The sequence below is a fragment of the Choristoneura fumiferana genome, chromosome 3, assembly GCF_025370935.1.
Source record: "Choristoneura fumiferana chromosome 3, NRCan_CFum_1, whole genome shotgun sequence".
Taxonomy (NCBI): Eukaryota; Metazoa; Arthropoda; class Insecta; order Lepidoptera; family Tortricidae; genus Choristoneura; species Choristoneura fumiferana.
This window is the reverse complement of record NC_133474.1, coordinates 6,967,604-6,985,009: the sequence shown is the minus strand read 5'-3', so window position 1 is coordinate 6,985,009 and position 17,406 is coordinate 6,967,604. Positions and strand designations below refer to the sequence as shown.

The window sequence follows — 17,406 nt, the reverse complement described above, 5'->3', positions numbered from 1 at the left end:
ATTAAACATTGTTGAAAATACAAACTGAAATATAGATGCACAGAAAAAACAGAAAAATAAGACCATCACTGGGAATCGAACCCAGGTCCTCGGTAATCCGTACCGCGTGCTATACCGCTACACCACTGATGGTGACCATCAGTGATGGTCTTATTTTTCTGTTTTTTCTGTGCATCTATATTTCAGTTTGTATTTTCAATTTCGGTTTTACGGGATGACCGTAAAAGTAAAAATTTGGAATTGAAATAAAAAATACAAAAAGATTCCAAAAAACATTGTTGTTCGCCTAATGCGGTCGCCAAACTTGTTTCAAACTACTTCGGCGATCGACCGCCGCCTTTACATTAGTCTGTCCATCTACTGCGTGGCAGCTGTCGATCGCCGAATGCGGCCGACTATATCAGTGTTCTTCACACTTGCGGTCGCAGCATGCGGCGAACACAAAGTGTAATTTCCGCTTAAAGTTGAATTTCCAAGTCAATGCATGGGTCGCTAAATCGCCTAAAACTAAGTCATTACATTAATGAGTCCCCTACGCTCGCGGTGTAAATTGGTAATTGGGCTTGAGACTTAGGGGCTGTTTCACCATCCATTGATTAGTGTTAACTGGCGGTTAGGTGTGATGATGTCTCTAATTGTTTTGTTCGAATAGACGGACACGGTATCACATTTAACAGTCGGTCAACGCTAATCAATGGATGGTGAAACAGCCCCTTAAGGTGCGTAATAATCCTTATAGAAACTTAAGATAGAAACGCTCTGCTGAGCGAAAATAGGTAAATGAAGAGTTTCTATTGGTTTAATGATGACAAACACATTCCTCCCTCGCACATCTCTGATGGAAATGCAACCTTATTAGATAAGGCATTAGGTGAAAGGCGAGGCAGAAGGCGAAATGTTAATGTATAGAGCCACAGAGCTAGATAATGTACACTCTAAATCAGATATTTCGGAACGGCCAAGGTGGTCAAAAATATCAGCACATGCACTGTTTTTAAGGTAGGTATTATTAGTTCATGTTTCGATATTTTTGATCACCTTGGCCGCTCCGGAATATCTGATGGCGACTTTACACTCGAGGAAACTGAATCGCTTACGGGTAGAACCTTTTCATAATCAATTTCACTTTAATTAATTTCTTTGGCAGGTGAATGTAATGCCAACAGGATGATATTAATTAGCACAAAGGCACAGAATAAGTAATAGTACAAGTACAGACTTTTGATGTTGACGAAAGCCGCTATTTTATATGCCTACGTAATTTTATTAGCATAATCACCGCACCAACGTTTTGGTTTAGGATAGGGTTGTAAATCAATAAAAAAATAATACTCACATATAACTTAAGAGTAAATTCGGACAAATACTTAGTTTTCTAGCATTTTTAAATTGACGCGCCTACGATCTCCGACGGTCACAAAATGGATAAGTATAAGGTCGCGTGCCGAATGCAAAGAGTATATAATCACTACGTTACTAGTTCGAGCGAGACTGCAAGCGTGCATGCCGGGCGGCACCGGGCGGTGCTCATAGCCCTAGTGAGTTAACCCACGCCGGCGTGGGGTGTTTTGATACTTTTCCGCCGCGCCTGACAAAGGGTCAATTCTGGTACGCGATCCAGTTTCTGTGACTGTACTATTCAACATGCGCTGCTGTGAAGTCACACTGCACTGATTACTCAAACTCACTGGTTATTTTGTTCTGTCATTGTAAGGGGAACAATAATGAAATAAGCTCAAATACTCTGATAAGTTTTTATTTTCCGTACTTGTTTTTCACAATAGTATAAATAATATTCACTTATTTACGTAGCTTTTCTCTTCTTCTTACCTTTACCCTTACTAGTCTTATCAACATTCCAATACCAGAACAGTTGCAGCACCAAAGCTGCATTAGCTGCAGTGGATACGCAGTATGTCACTATAACTATGAAGTCTCCAGTCTCTTGAATAGAAGTGAAAATTCTTGCAATAGAACCTCCAAATAGAAGCAGCACTGTTACAGCGGATAGCTGACCTGTACTACCATTTTTGTAGTTTGTGATGACTTGAATTGACTGAAATTAAAAAAAATATATTGCTAGATCACTTTTTATTCAATGATTCATAACTATATGGTTCATTGTTACAAGATGTACAATGACTACTCATATCACATACTGATACGATACCATTACGTTATCACCAGAGATGGGACATTTTGAAAATACTAGTCTTTGAAATGCAAAATACCTATTTCCATTTTGTATTTAAATACTTTTTTTAGAAAAGCATTTTGTATTTTATTTAAAATACTTTTAAGGATATTTTTGTATTTGCAAAATGCAAAATACTTTTTGATAAGTTTAGTCAACAACGACAACCATATTAAATATATTGACCCGGATAACTCACGTCTTAAATCGAGTTTAGCTCGACATGTGTCGGGCTAAACTCGATATATGACGTGAGTTATCCGGGTCAATTTATTTAATATGAGTGACTCTCACGGTAGTTTCATGTTCAAAACAACAACAACAATAAAATTATTGCGATATTTTTTTAAAGGATTAAAATGCCATAAATTTGATAACAACTGATGATAATGTCATCTATGCCTATTTCAACCATGGTGACACAACATGCTCTAATGTGACTAATAGAGCTTTTTAGCTGTGAAAATGCAAGCACATTGCGTCAGGGATGTAATGGATGTGGTTTTATCGGAACCGAAAGCTGAACCAGATGTTTTCAATTTAGTTTATCTGAACCAGAATCAGAGCCTGAGTGATAGATGGACGAGATGTTAAGGGTAGGTCTACTAAACCTGAGGGTCTATTGCGTAACAATTTTTTTTACAAAGTTTTTGCATACAAAAACTGTCATTTGATTGTGATCATGAGTGTCAGAAACGTTACATAAATTAGCCTTCTGTTTGTTTTTGATGTACAGTCGAGTTCATAAACTTGTGAGCAAAATTGTGATCAAAAATATCTGAACACGACTATTGTTAACAGTGTAGAAGCGTGTTCAGATATTTTTGATAAAATTTTTGCTCATACGTTTATGAACTCGACTGTACGCCGCTCATGTCCAGTCGCCGCGGTAAGCATTGACATCTGATATAACTTCCGTTTCAAAAGTAACGGAAACGGATGCTTAATATCAAACGAAAGTTCCGACTTGACGGAAACGGAATCGGAGCTCCGTAACATCCCTGCATTGCATATACACACATTAAGATCGCCATCCACAAAGTTGTATAGGATTTTATGGTTCAGTTTTTTCACATATCATAATATCTAGTTTTAAGTAGGCATGACGACTCACCTTAGCTATAAGAATAATGGGAACATTAATGGCCTGCATGTTCCACAATATTTCTGTTGGGGTATAGCCGCTGATTAGAGCAGACACTATGCCAACATATACTGCTAAGAAAATTGTTGCTCCTCCTGTAGAACCCCCATAGTGCAGAACCAGGGCTGCTATGATAGCTGTTTGGATTGCCAAGAATGTTCCCTCACCCCAGGCACTGAAAAGTAAATCAAAACCATTAGGTCAGATTCATTTTAATTAACAAATTATATAACCTCATAAGTCCTCCTACACTTCACAAAGTATAAATCAATTGTAAGAATAACTGCTGAATTTATTTAGTCACTTAAGCAGCGACTATAAGAAACAGACAAGCTGAGATATGTGGTGCATAGGAGAAATTTGTGTCTGTACTCCTGTCCAGCGGTGGTGTAGCAGTATAGTATAGCACTTAGCATGGAATGCTGAGGACCTGGGTTTGATTCCCAAATTTGGGACAGTTGTGTCAGCTGCAATGATATGCAAGAAACAAATACCATCAGCAAAAATAATCCCTACTAATTAATACTATAAATGTGAAAGTAACTGTCTGTCTGCTACCTTTCTTTCACGCTTCATCTGATGAACCCATTTAGATGAAATTTAATATGGAGACAGTTAGAGTCCCAAGGAAGGACATAGCCAATTCTATGCAGATCTGGAGTCACAGGCAACAGTAGCAGAGTTTTTCTACTTTATGGCAAAAACTGCCAATAATTAAAGTACCTAACTATTAGATTCTTGATTCTGAATGTGTTAATTCAGTTAATTGTATAAGTCAGTTCCTTAAAAAATTACAAAGCAGTAGATTTCTTACCTAAATGGAAAACTCATTACATAACTGTAAGCAAAATTTGATGTAATGGCGAAGAGTTCCAGATATACCCCATAGACATTTATACCCTCTGCACTCTTACTGCTGAGAATCTTCAGAATCTGAGGTACTTTTACCAGGATAGAGCCTGCTATGATACCAATACCGAGCCCTTTGCTCAATGTACTTTTGAAACAAGGCACTGAAAGGTAATTTGTTTATTATTATTATTTATTATTATTAATATAGATAAATTTAATTTTTCGTTAAAATTACATTAAATAAATTTGTATTTATTTTAGTGATTATTTAAGGCATTCATTAATGTAATATAATTAGAAAGGATACATAAATATTTTAATAGCGCTCAAACAATAGTTAATGCATAAACTACAGTTAACGATACGTGAAGAAAATGATAAAAGACAAGTGGAACGTCGACCACGATAAATAAAGTTAGAGCACAACGGATACAATGAGTAAATAATTTAAGTCAATTACCATCGAGAAAGTTGTAGTTGTCGAAGTATTCTTTATAACACTTTTCCGATAGAATGGACAGCAGTAGTCCCTTGAGAAACTCGACCATTTTCGCCACACGTTAAACTGATACGATGGCAAGACTTCACTCCATTAAATAATCTGATAATATCTATCGACTAGATTGAGCTTCGACCTAACATTTACTATAGTAAACCCGGCTTGGACTTCGACAATTAGATTTAACTTCACTTTTTGCCCGCAGTGCAGCAAGTAGGCAACGAAGGAAGGGGAGGGGAGGGGACGAACGAAACGTCAGACTGACGCGTGGCGGCGGCGTTTTGGATCGACCTGTTCGAGACACAATTAAAACTTTTATATTTTAACCCGTCACGCGTCCTAGACTACATTAGTCCCTAACTTTTGTTGACCGGGAAGTGTCCTTAAGACTACTGGTAGTCTCTAGGACTTTTCCCGCACAAAAAACGTAAGGGAGTAATGTAGTCTCCAGGACGCGTGACTATTTAAGCACCGAATTGTAATCTAATGTCCAAAACTACCCATTTTTAGGGTTCCGGAGCCAAAATGGCAAAAACGGAACCCTTATAGTTTCGCCATGTCTGTCTGTCTGTCCGTCCGCGGCTTTGCTCAGGGACTATCAATGCTAGAAAGCTGTAATTTTGCACGAATATATATGTAAACTATGTCCCAGAATTCGAGATACTAAAATGACAGTCTGAAATGTCAAACGTAAAAAAAATGTGGCCAGCATAAAAGGAACAGTGCTGCTCCGTGATTTCGGTTTCGTAAATAACCGATAAAATGTTTATTTTACGATAGCAAAAATAACATTAATGCATTCAATATTCTACTTTCCATTTTACTTTATCATACGATAAAGTGATGAAATCTAAGCACAGGTAAAAATACAGTGTTCATCAATTAGTGCCAACGTAAAAAATAATACAGATGCTACTACAAAACTAGAAAAACGAAGTTCGTATGGCACCGTCCCTTTCACTCGCGTATTGAATGAGATAAGCGTCAGCGGGACGGCAACATACGAAGTTCGAGTTTTGCATTTCGTAGTCAGGGCCAGCACGGCTACTACGAAATTCGAAAATCGAAGTTCGTGTCGTTCCGTCCTTCTGACACTACTATTTAATTTAATACGTAAGTGAGAGGGACGTTACGGTACGAACTTTGATTTTCGAATTCCGGAGTAGGCCCTCAGATATCACACAACGTCATTGTTCATGTTTTTCGTATTCAAGTGGTATTCAACCGATTTTCGTTACTTTACTCGTATTGTCATCGGAATTCGGATGTGATCAGTGCGTTTTCTCGTGTTTTTATTTTGATATTCATATCATAGAATAATAAATCAAATATTAATTATTCTCATATTATTTAGTTAATGTAAAACTTACTTAGAATGAAATTGAAACTTAAACATCAACATCTATAAAAAGTCGAAATATCTCGAAAACGGTCGCATTTTTATTAGACCTATTTTACCTTTTCTAGAATGTCCTAAGTGCCCTACATTTTAGTACATCACGGATCCGTTCATATCTTAATATTTTACGACATACATACATAGGTACCTACAAAATCTTTCGGTAATAACCGGTTGCGGCACATCACTATTTATGAGACGCAAAAAACAGGTAACACATGAAACGTCATTTTAGTATCTCGAATTCTGGGACAGACCATATACCGACAAAATGGTACAATCCAAATTAAAAAAAAAATTTTTTAGGGTACCTCCCATAGTGGGGGTAATTTTTTTTTCTCATCCAACCCTATAGTGTGGGGTATTGTTGGATAGGTTTTTTATAACCATTAGGGGTTTGCTAAGACGATTTTTCGATTGTGATGTGTTTGCGAAATATTCAAGTTTAAAGTGCACATTTTCATAAAAATCGAGCGTCCCCCCCCCCTCTAAAATCTAAACCGGTGGGTGGAAAACATTGAAAAAATTCAGGATGGTAGTAAGTATATCAAACTTTCAAGGAAAACTATAACGGCTAAGTTTGCTTGAGAATTATTAGTAGTTTATGAGTAAATAGTAGCCTAAGGTATAAAATATACCTAAACTTGGAAGATTCCGTATAAAATACGAAATCCTTAGAAAAATATTACTTATTTTTTTCGTAATGGCTACGGAACCCTATTTTGGGCGTGTCCGACACGCTCTTGGCCGGGTTTTTTTCTGACTTTATTGTTCCTTCCTGTTTGTCTTCAACCAAAATGCTGAGCGAAAACTCGGAGGATTTTAAAATAAACTTCTTTCTGTGTAAAAAAGTTGCTTGAAAGGGATCGCTCTGAAGCGATAAGGCCACCTATTGCTTATGTTGTGGTGGGTAGGTACCTACACACCAGCAGTAAAGCTATCAACGACGCTAGACGCCCGACGTATTCGGGTGTGTAATGTTTGTCAGAAGAACGATTTGCGAATTTTCATTTCTCATAACACAAATATCAGAATTTCAATCTGTCGAAATCACAGGTCGAAATATTGAGAACGTATAAAAACAATTTGCATATAAACAAGTTGGCGAATTTCTCAAATCATATTATTCAATTAGCATAATTGTGTTGTCATGTATATTGCTACTGTTTAATAGAATAGTCATGCAGCATAATTTTAATCAAAGTTCATAATAAACTATTTTTATACAAACATCGAGGATAATGATCGAAAAGTATAAAACACCTGGCAAACCAAATCCAACAGCAAAGATCATTGTGAAGCAATTTTATCCGGGCTGCTATAAAAAAAAAACCTAACACCGAAGGCTATAAGGCGGAAGCTATGCTCCGCTTCCCTCCCGCCTTAGCCTCTGAACCTAACCTATTCGAGTCGCTTCTGGTCCGAAGCGTCTTGCTCGCTCGCACAAATCAAACGTTTTTTTGCATTAGGCACGCATGATATATACCGTCTAATCATGTTGTTATAGATTTTAATAATTATACCTATGATTAACCGAATATTCAAAATGAAATTATTGAATATAAGCATTATAGCAATTGTTGTTATGACTAATGAATGTTATATTATTTAAAACCTTATGCTGGGTAATAATATGAAATCCGTGTGTATGCTACATGAATATTGTTATGATTCTTAAACGTAGTAAAATGAAATTATGCTAAAAGTTTGTATGACGATTGAACGGCACCCGAAATATTCTACAAGTATTACCTAAGTAGGTATCTGTTGAACTCGCTAGTATATCATACGTATCAATGCTTTTAAACTTGCCTACCAAGTCTTCAAAAATCGGGAATTTTTGAGCCTCGTCAGCTTTATAGAGAACATACTACTTATTACATTCGGTATCCATCCGCAAGGACTTTGACATGCACCAACACACTTGTTCCATCCTCCATCAATCATCATTATCTAGGTCGCAGAAATAAAACACCAAAGTTAGCTAAGATTTTATTTATGATTTATGAAACAATAACATTACAGTCGTAAAGTGTATGGATAAATGTTCGTCGTGCAAAATAATGTAATAGGCATAGCGATGGAAAACGGAAGTCCTAAGACTTCTGTTGGGTACCTTACCAATCCAGTCCATTGAGACACACAACGCAGTAGAACCTTTTCGAAATAAATGCTACAATGATACAGCAATAGTTTACTACGAGAAAGTTGTACAGCGAACCGCCTGAATGGAATGGTTTGGCTAGAGTGCTAGTGTACATAACCTGCATATCGCACCAACGAAGTTTTCGTTCCTGAAGTACAAACTACTAGTAGCACAATACAAGTAATATACTGTTACTTGTATTGTGCTAGTAGCGTCGCAGTAAATGTCTCACTTTGTCACCGAAAGGCTATCGCGCGAAAACCTGGGCAGAGCTACTTTAGGCTGTTTTTTTCTCTTCTTAACCGTGGTCCGGTTGTGTAGTCCGGCCAGCCGGACTGTGGAAAATTTCTTTTTTCGATTGTCCGGTGGCGATACTGTTTGGTTGGTTGTACATCTGTACACTGTACCTTGGTCCGGTAATATCGCCACCGAACAATCGAAAAGTACAAATTTTCCATAGTCCGGCTGGCGAACGCGAACAAATCCCCCATAATGTTCTCACAATCATACACACACATACGTACACTGCCAAAATATACAATCGACATAACGTGTAATGGTTAAATTGTCTCGAGGCCTAAACGACACAATACATATAAATATGTCTCTATCTATCTAACTATATATATATATATATATATATATATATATCATCATCATCATCCCAGCCTATATACGTCCCACTGCTGGGCATATATACATATATATACCTTGTTGCTCACCTAATGGACTAGGAGCATTGGACGCTCTTTAAAAGCTATTATTGTCAATAATGTCCTTGTTCACTCAACTTTGTTATTGACGTTCATAGATTAGTGGTTGACGTTGTATGAAAATGAGTCTGGTACGAGCGTACGAAAATATAAATCATTGTATATTTATCGGGTGTCCTAATACGCCTTTATTAATGATACCCGACATGGTAAGGGTACGCTTACTGTGTGACTTGAACTTTTATATACCACAAAACACTCGTGTGTGCGGCGAGCATTTGGCAGCTGGTACTTGGGAGATCCTGACAGAGGCACCAAATGTTTGTGAAAATGTTAGTCAAGCACATACGCAAGATATTGTGAACGTTATGCGGAAAGCAATAATTTTCATTCATTCTACAGTTTCAAATGTGCTTACATTCTGCATTTATTACAAGTGGTTAAGATTTTCCATGGTCCGGTTGACCGGACAGCTGAAAATTATTTCTTTTCCTTGGAGCGGTTAACCGTATCACGGACAAAATAAATTTTCCACAGTCCGGCTGGCCGGACTACACAACCGGACCACGGTTAAGAAGGGGTTTTTTTTTTATAAAATCGTGCAGGACTGCGCCGTGTGAACCCAGCCTTAGTCACAAACTTATTTAGTGCGAACTTAAACCGTCAAGCGCCAGAGGGGCTATTACGAAACTCACAAATCGAAGTTCGTATCGCACCGTCCCTTTCACTCGCGTATTAAATTAAATGACATAAGCGTCAGCGGGACGGCAACAAATGAAGTTCGAGTTTTGCACTTCGTGGTATAGGGCCATATAGGCTTCGGAGTTTTCATCGCACGGTAATACGTTAGCGAGCCATGGAGTCGACATTAGCAATAAAATCCAACTCCTATTCATACTCATACTCACTCATTTATTTAATTCTAAAATGCCTTTATAGCGATCGTAATAAAAAGTCGTGAGCAATGTGATTCAAATTATAAATAAAATTATTATTTTTATTTTGTGATTGAACTTTGGGTGTCACGAACTATTTGACGCTGACTCGTATACACAAAAGACAAAATTATAGGATCGTGATATACTCACGAGCAAAACTACCGCATCACTTTTCAATTTTTCGTACAACTTTGTATGGGAAGTGATGCAGTACTTTTGCTCGTAGGTATATACCTACACGACAACATTCTTGTCCTTGATTATAAAATTAAAATCACTACTTAAATAAACTATTGAGTATGAATACGAGTTTAATTTTATTGCTAATGTCGACTCCATGGCTCGCTAACGTCTTACCGTGCGATGAAAACTCCAATCCGCCCATAACCATAACGCTCAAAAATTTACTCTACTCAATTTTTTTTTGGGACCTACATCAGAGGCACAGGGCGCTTTGCTGTGGTCAAAACTCCGTTGTGTGCATAGGTGTGCGCACAGGGCGCTCGACGGGTCAACTGGCCCAAAAAAAAAAGGTTATCCATTACTCCTATGGTGAGTACGTTTTATCCACTTATCAGTGAACTTCAAACTTTTGTTCAAAGAAAAGTATTCCAAATGAGAGTAACCTATAGGTATATGCAGAAATGGAAGGTACTAACCTATTTGTATTTCTGTAGAAATGCTAGTATGTTATTTACAACACGTAAAACCAGTAATGCAAGATTATTAATTTAAAGTGAAAATACAAATACATGAAATCTGCAAAATTGTACACGCAAATTAACCGACGTTATCTAATATAAGCTTAATAAAACATATATACATAACTGCATTCTTAACACTAAACTGTTTAGCCTAGGCTGGTATCTAAAAATAAAAATGAACTGCAATTTTATTCATGAACGTGAATAACATTTTTAACTGCTAATACTCAATTAAGTCTTTTTTGTAAAATGGGCAAATTGTTCATACACATCTGCGAAAATAAACCGTATAAATAAAGTGTGTTGAAACGGAAATAATAGTGTAGTAAGTAGTAAATAACAGCTTATCTAAATTTTTTTCGAGCGTTAATTTTGTAGCAATATATTATTATATAATTCCCAATTTTTCTTTTGAGATTTCCCGAGTGACACATGATTTCATGAGTCTGTTTTCTCTGCTCAGCTGGACTGTATATTTAATAAAATTCAAGACTGTAATCAGCAGTATTGTCGCTAATTTATAAAAGCAATAAAAAATGTGGTAAGAGGAACTACGGGGAAGACATAAATCAAAAAACATAGACTGCTTACTTGATGTAATCCTAGTTTCTGATTGATGACCTACAGATTTTCCCGTAGATTCGCTTAGCTCATCAAGCTTCAGATGATTTTTCAACGCTACGTCCAGGTTTTAGAATTTAGCTCAGAATTTTAACGTCTCACTAAAAAATGTTGTACTTAGGAGGATTCATTTTCGATTCGTCCGAATATTTCAGATACAGTAAATCAAACAAAACTACAAAAGTGTCTTTAAAAATAATTCGATGAATCGGGAACTGATCCTGATCACGGAAAATCCCTAGAAACTGAGGAACAAATTTTTTTATACAAAATTGTTGCCATATTAAATCGTGCACGTCAAAAATGTGACAGGTACGAAAACTGTGGCGCCCTCAACCTCAAATATAGTATTGATAGTCTGACCAGAACAAAAGCTCCACACTCTTAGGTGTAAGAAATAATCATGCTAGGCCACAAAGCGTTTCAACCGTCTAGTATCTAATCTAACTACTGTATTACCAAAATCAACAAATACATCCATGAATAAGTAAATTGCTATTCCGTCACAGGTGTCTTCGTAACAACGCCATTTGTTTTTAAGTAGTTTCTGCATCAGTGAGTTTCTGGATACATTCTAAGATAAGATAAACTCGTCCATTCTGGTACAGAAGATACGACAGTCGAAACGCTTCGCGGCCGTACCCATTTGCGAAGCATTTGATGTACTTATAATCGTTAAATTGACAATTTGGTTTTTTTCTGTAGCGCTTGTAGTGTTACGACTCGTAGTGACACTATTTGAGTTAATGTATTTATTTAGATTACCAAATTAATTAATACTAATGGATCTTTACATTACCAAACATGTACTTTATAAAATAATTTACATGGTTTTTCAACAAAAATACCATACAGGACGCGTTTTTTTTTTGTAAAAGCGTCTATTTCGATTTCAACAGTGACAGCATCTTTCTTTCAATTAATATACTCTAAATTCTGACTGCATAAATATACAAGGTATCAAAGTTTTCTTAACTTTTTGGTTAGGTTAGGTTAGTATTACTGAACGACCTTGTAAAGGTTTTCATCCGATTTTTAGATTCAAGGTGAAGTCACCCCATTGAAGTTATACACTGAACATCAATGCATAAATACATTTGTCAATCACAATTAAAAAGTCCTGAAAAATATTTACAGAGTTCAATGAAAGTAAAACGACTTATAATCATTCGATCTAGTAAAAAAAGCCAATGTGTGTATGAGAGAGAGAGAGAGAGAGAGAGACAGGTTAGGTTAGCGTAGACGTAAAGGTGTAATCAAATTGATACAAAGAATTAGGTCTACAATAAAATAGTCTTACTTCTGCCCCAAACCCAATACACATAAAATTTAATGTAAGTAATCATGTAGTATGCTACAGAGTTGAGTAACTGAATAACTATAAAGTTTTTTTTCTCAAGAACGAAATTAAATATTCATCATACATGCAATATGATATTGTAACTTAAGCTAAGATACCTATGATCTATTTTTTAGCACGCTGTCTACTTTTGTCTATAGGATTTAGATTACACTATTGAGCGGTTCTTAGACAATAGGAGGCAGTCCACTGACAAGTAGCATAAAAAAAAGGTTATGTCTTATGTTAACTAAACAGTTGGGCCAACCTTACGACTGTCCGACGCAGACGGAGTTAGAAAAAGACCAGAGTAGTTGTCGTTCAACGAAAAACTTGATTTACCAACTAGGTAGGCACTATCTATCTCATTCTTGCATAATTTATGTTCCTGAATCTCAGGATCTCAATTTGATTTTGAATGAAACTTGACATCCTCAAAATATTTCCTTCATCAATAGGTTTATTTGCTATCTAGAAATATGACCGCAAAATTGATATTAAATAGGAAATACATATTAATATAGTTACTTTTTTCCTAAGCGGGTCTGTCTTTCTGGGCTGTACATAGGTGCACAGCGATAAATCGTCTCTACTTTTAAAAAAGTACTTCAAAATCTATAGTTTTTCTGACTGAATTTTATGAATATTATTTTAAGAGACAATTTTTTTGATGTTTGATTTGAGACACAAGGTTTTTAATAATTTCATACAATACCTCCCAGGGCATGGTTTTGTCACTTCCAACAAAATATATTTCCGCGATTAATGTGAGGTAATTTTTTTTTTCTAGATAGCAGCAACCCTTTTTATAAGAACTGTGTTTTTAACAAGACCCCTAATTAAAGTTTAACTATACCATACACATCCAGACTGGTATACTTTGACCTCAAAAATAGTTTTTCAACTGAAATTAACAATAATACATGTCTGATATCTCTATAACTAGCGAAAGAATGTTTCGAATGCACTGTTCTCATCAAACAATACGAAATATGATAAGTACTCATGACAGTGGTTTTAAAGAAAATGACAATTTGGGCCGCGAATTGTTTTTCCCTAAGATTTTCTTTTGTTCCTCTTTAACTCTCTTTTCTTGTTCTTTTTTCAGTTTTTGTTTTTCCTCATCCATTTTTCTTTGTTCTTCAATCATCGCTAACCGTTCCTCAGCCTGGAAAAATAATAAAGAATAATGTAGTAAATGTTAACAATGTAAAACAATATTTTTCTTCAATATGTACTTTGAGAAAAATATCGTTTTTGGCATTAAATACCATTCTAGCCTTACAATTTTGTGACACGAATATTATTTCTTAAAATCGTCAATTCACTGGCTTCAAATTTGAAGGACATAGTGCTACCAAATTTTATAAAACGTATAATCTCGTTTATTACCTCTGAAACACTATTGAAATATATTCAAACCAGAATAGACACATATAGAAATATGCAGAAAAAAAACGCCAGTCAGCAATGTTACGTTAAATATATCATCTATGTTTTACTAAATAGTTATGCTGATGCATTAGTATATGTAAAAGCTTAGAGGATTCTAGTTGGGCTAGACAGGTTTTGTTAATACTAATTTATGTAAATTGATTATGATAAGCAGAAAAGACTGTATTGGATCAAAACAAGAAATGTAAAGTCGTGCTTAGAAATGGCCTCACAGATGATAATTTTCTTTTAATTTGTTTACTCACCAACTTGCGTTGGGCCTCCTCTATCCTTCTATTATTTTCTGCCATGATATCCTCCAGCTCTTTCCTTTTACGAGCTTCTTCCTCCTGTATGATAGAAAGTAAATATTAACATGGTTCCCCTCAGCCTGCTGAGACATTGAAAACCAAAGACAGTATTTTAAAATTATAAATGACCACATTCTAAAAACATATGAATGAGACCATGAATTAATTTGCAATAGTTTGTGTCCTGTATAATGCATGTAGGTATAATTAGGTAATATATAATATTATTATTATAGGATTACTAACATACAAGAGGCAGATAAATATTGATGGAAACAATCTCCTTCTCTCATCCTTTGGAAAAATCCATTAACAAATCATTTCAAAATGTTATTATCATCGAACAAACTTTAATGCCTTTTTATCATAGCTACTGCAGATTAACCTAGATTGTAACAGAAAGTTTTGTTATACAAAAAATTAATTCAAGAAATACCTTCAATAATCACGACCGGCTCCTCAAGCTGCGTCTCCATAAAATTCTTACGGCTTCGGGCTCTTGAGCAGTCTTCCGACCTGACTTATACACTACGTGACTGCCAAAGACAGTCAAGTGAACAGTTTTAAAAAACTAGCCGGTAGCCGCATCGGCACTTACATAAGGGCAGGACGGGACAAACAGTCTGCCATGGCAGGTGCAACAACATGCATGTAGGTACTGAATGGTGTCCAGTTACATTCGAGTCTAAGCCGCGAGGGCCATTACAACAGTTTATGATTTAACAAACAAAATTCTTGTAAGCACTCGAACTACACCTGACTGGACCTTTAACAGATATGATCGAAATAATACTTTTATTAGTTTTTTATTTTTATTTTTAAGTACTCATAGCATTGAAATGTACTTATAGTGTTCATTAGATGCGAGAACAAGTCTTGTTGGAGAGTGATCCTTGTCATGTGCAAAAGTAATGTGGGAGGTATTGCGTTTGCACATGACTGGTGAGGGGCGGCACAGTTACCTGTCTGGCGAGCTCCTCTCGGCGCTGCTGCTCGCGCTGCCGCTCCAGTTCTTCCATCATTTCTTTCTCCATTTTTCTCTTGGCTTCCTCCACTCTCTTAGCCACTTCTTGTTCAATCTCATCCTTTCTCTTCTCTAGTTCTTCTTCAACTCTCTTCTTCACTAGCAACTCTATTCTTTTGGCTGCTTCTTCTTCCACCACCTTCAAATTTTATGAAAGTTAGGTAGGGAATTTACAAACATAACACTCTCAGCAGGGACCCGACAAACTAACTTTAACAACAAATACATAATTTACAGCTGTTTTGAAACTTTAACAGCTGTTCTCCCATAACCTTTTCTAAGCATTTAATTGATAGAATATAGTAGCAGGCATTTTTCAGGCCTGTCATTTGGTATGATTCACAAATCAATTGTCGATAATAAGTAAATAAAGCCGTGGTAGCCTAGTGGTTTAACCTCTCAAGCAGAAAATAGTGGGTTCAAACCCAGGCCCACGCATCTGATTTTTGGTAATTATATTTAAAATGTTGATTTTCAGTTAAGGGAAACATCATGAAGGGAACTTGAACAAATTTGCGAAGCAATTCAATGGAGTAAGTTCCCAATCCGCAAAAGGCTCGCATGCGAACTACGGGTCAAGCCCTCACATTCTGAAAGGAGATCTCTGCCTGGTGAGGTTGGTGAAGTAAGTACATCAAAGGTGCAGAACAGTGGAAAATGTTCTTCCTACCTTTTGTTCTGCTTCTCTGATGCGTCTCTGTCTTTCCATTTCGGCAAGCCGGTCAACTTCATCCATTTTACTGCGCCCTTTCGATTTTTTCCTGTTGTTTCTACTTCCATCGTAGGACGCTTCACTGCTGGTGGACGATGTCACAGAATGCGACCGTTTCCTAAAACATTACACTTAAAATTATAATCAAATCTTTTTTCGTATTGTAACATGTTACATTATCACTTTATTTACCTAGATTTCGAGCTTCGCTCTCTCGGCTTATCGGTATGTTTGGAGCTTCTGCTACGAGATGTAGACCGATCTTTAGATCTGCTCTTCTTTCTTGAATGTTTACTGCTTTTGTGATGTCGCCGGGGTGATTTACTCCGTGATCTTGAACGACCCATATTTAGGCAATGCGTGAAAATGTAGAAAAATAGCTACTCGGAATTAGATCAAAAACTCAACATGCCTCTGCCTCCTGCCTCATCAATCAAACACAGAGTATAACACCGAATCCATTTTATATTTCTTTTCTTGTCATTAGCAAGTAGCAAGCAAGAGTTGCACCATAGATAAGGTAATTTGGAAAACTAAAATACACTATTTTGTTATGTTGGCTAAATTAGTCAGATTCGTTAGAAACCTCTTAGAAAGTAGACATGGGTAATTTCGACTCCGACAAATCCAATCCAGCTCCGGTATCGGTACCGAATCCGCTTATCGACTCCGATTCTTTCACAGCAATTTCACAGGGTTCTTTCGAGCGATTATTAGTTTGTCTATGGTCGATCCGGCTCGGTTCGAAATTGGTATCATGCTATTTCTCGTCCTCTCGTAATAAATGCTATTAGCGTGAGCGGGACAGCACATATCCGATCCGCAGTGCTACTACGAAACTCAAAACTCGAAGTTCGTGTCGTGCGGTCCGTCTCGCCCTCGTATTAAATAGAATGTCGCACCTTTAAAATTAAACTAACTCGAAATTTTCTCATTTTAAAATTTAACCATATTGTATTTATTTAAATTTTATTTTGGAAATGTGTATATTTCGAATTGTTTCAGTTTAATTTTAAAGGTGCGAAGTGTCAGAGGGACCGCACCACACGAACTTCGAGTTTCGAGTTTTGCAGTAGCCCTGCTGACACTTATACTATTTAATACGAGAGCGAGAGGGACCGCACGACACGAACTTCGAGTTCCGAGTTTCGTAGTAGCCCTGCAGTGCCCTTAGAGTAAGTTTTCGGTTACAAAATACGTCTCGATCGCGTTCGCGTTAAAACCACAATTTGTATGCAAACACGAACAGCGCCTCTAGCGGAACGTTTGCGATGTTCGTGTTTCCATACAAATTGAGATTTTAACGCGAACGCGATCGAGACGTATTTTGTAACCGAAAACTTACACTAAGGGTACAGTAAAAATATCGAGCATGC

General features: G+C 36.6%; 2 protein-coding genes across 2 annotated transcripts; both read right to left on the bottom strand.

The window, feature by feature from the left end:
• Positions 1 to 1,740: 1,740 nt before the first annotated feature.
• On the bottom strand, positions 1,741 to 4,937 carry LOC141426201 (mannose-P-dolichol utilization defect 1 protein homolog). The gene is made up of 4 exons (XM_074085054.1): positions 4,651 to 4,937; positions 4,153 to 4,351; positions 3,309 to 3,513; positions 1,741 to 2,056 (listed from the first exon to the last, which is right to left on the bottom strand). Exons 1-4 carry the CDS (start codon positions 4,736 to 4,738, stop codon positions 1,805 to 1,807), a joined length of 744 nt encoding a protein of 247 aa, XP_073941155.1. The 5' UTR covers positions 4,739 to 4,937; the 3' UTR covers positions 1,741 to 1,804.
• Positions 4,938 to 8,067: 3,130 nt separating this feature from the next.
• On the bottom strand, positions 8,068 to 16,528 carry LOC141426440 (arginine and glutamate-rich protein 1-like). The gene is made up of 5 exons (XM_074085336.1): positions 16,223 to 16,528; positions 15,989 to 16,148; positions 15,257 to 15,457; positions 14,250 to 14,333; positions 8,068 to 13,717 (listed from the first exon to the last, which is right to left on the bottom strand). Exons 1-5 carry the CDS (start codon positions 16,375 to 16,377, stop codon positions 13,553 to 13,555), a joined length of 765 nt encoding a protein of 254 aa, XP_073941437.1. The 5' UTR covers positions 16,378 to 16,528; the 3' UTR covers positions 8,068 to 13,552.
• Positions 16,529 to 17,406: the final 878 nt, after the last annotated feature.

Bases quoted from the DNA above. Each gene is read 5' to 3' on its own strand.
- LOC141426201 (XM_074085054.1), bottom strand. From the start codon at position 4,738: ATGGTCGAGTTTCTCAAGGGACTACTGCTGTCCATTCTATCGGAAAAG. The intron at 4,352-4,650 runs GTAATTGACTTA...ATTACCTTTCAG, and splicing joins CAACTACAACTTTCTCGATG to TGCCTTGTTTCAAAAGTACA. The intron at 3,514-4,152 runs GTAAGAAATCTA...TTTACTTTTCAG, and splicing joins GTAATGAGTTTTCCATTTAG to TGCCTGGGGTGAGGGAACAT.
- LOC141426440 (XM_074085336.1), bottom strand. From the start codon at position 16,377: ATGGGTCGTTCAAGATCACGGAGTAAATCACCCCGGCGACATCACAAA. The intron at 16,149-16,222 runs GTAAATAAAGTG...GTAATGTTTTAG, and splicing joins GAGCGAAGCTCGAAATCTAG to GAAACGGTCGCATTCTGTGA. The intron at 15,458-15,988 runs GTAGGAAGAACA...TAAAATTTGAAG, and splicing joins TCAGAGAAGCAGAACAAAAG to GTGGTGGAAGAAGAAGCAGC.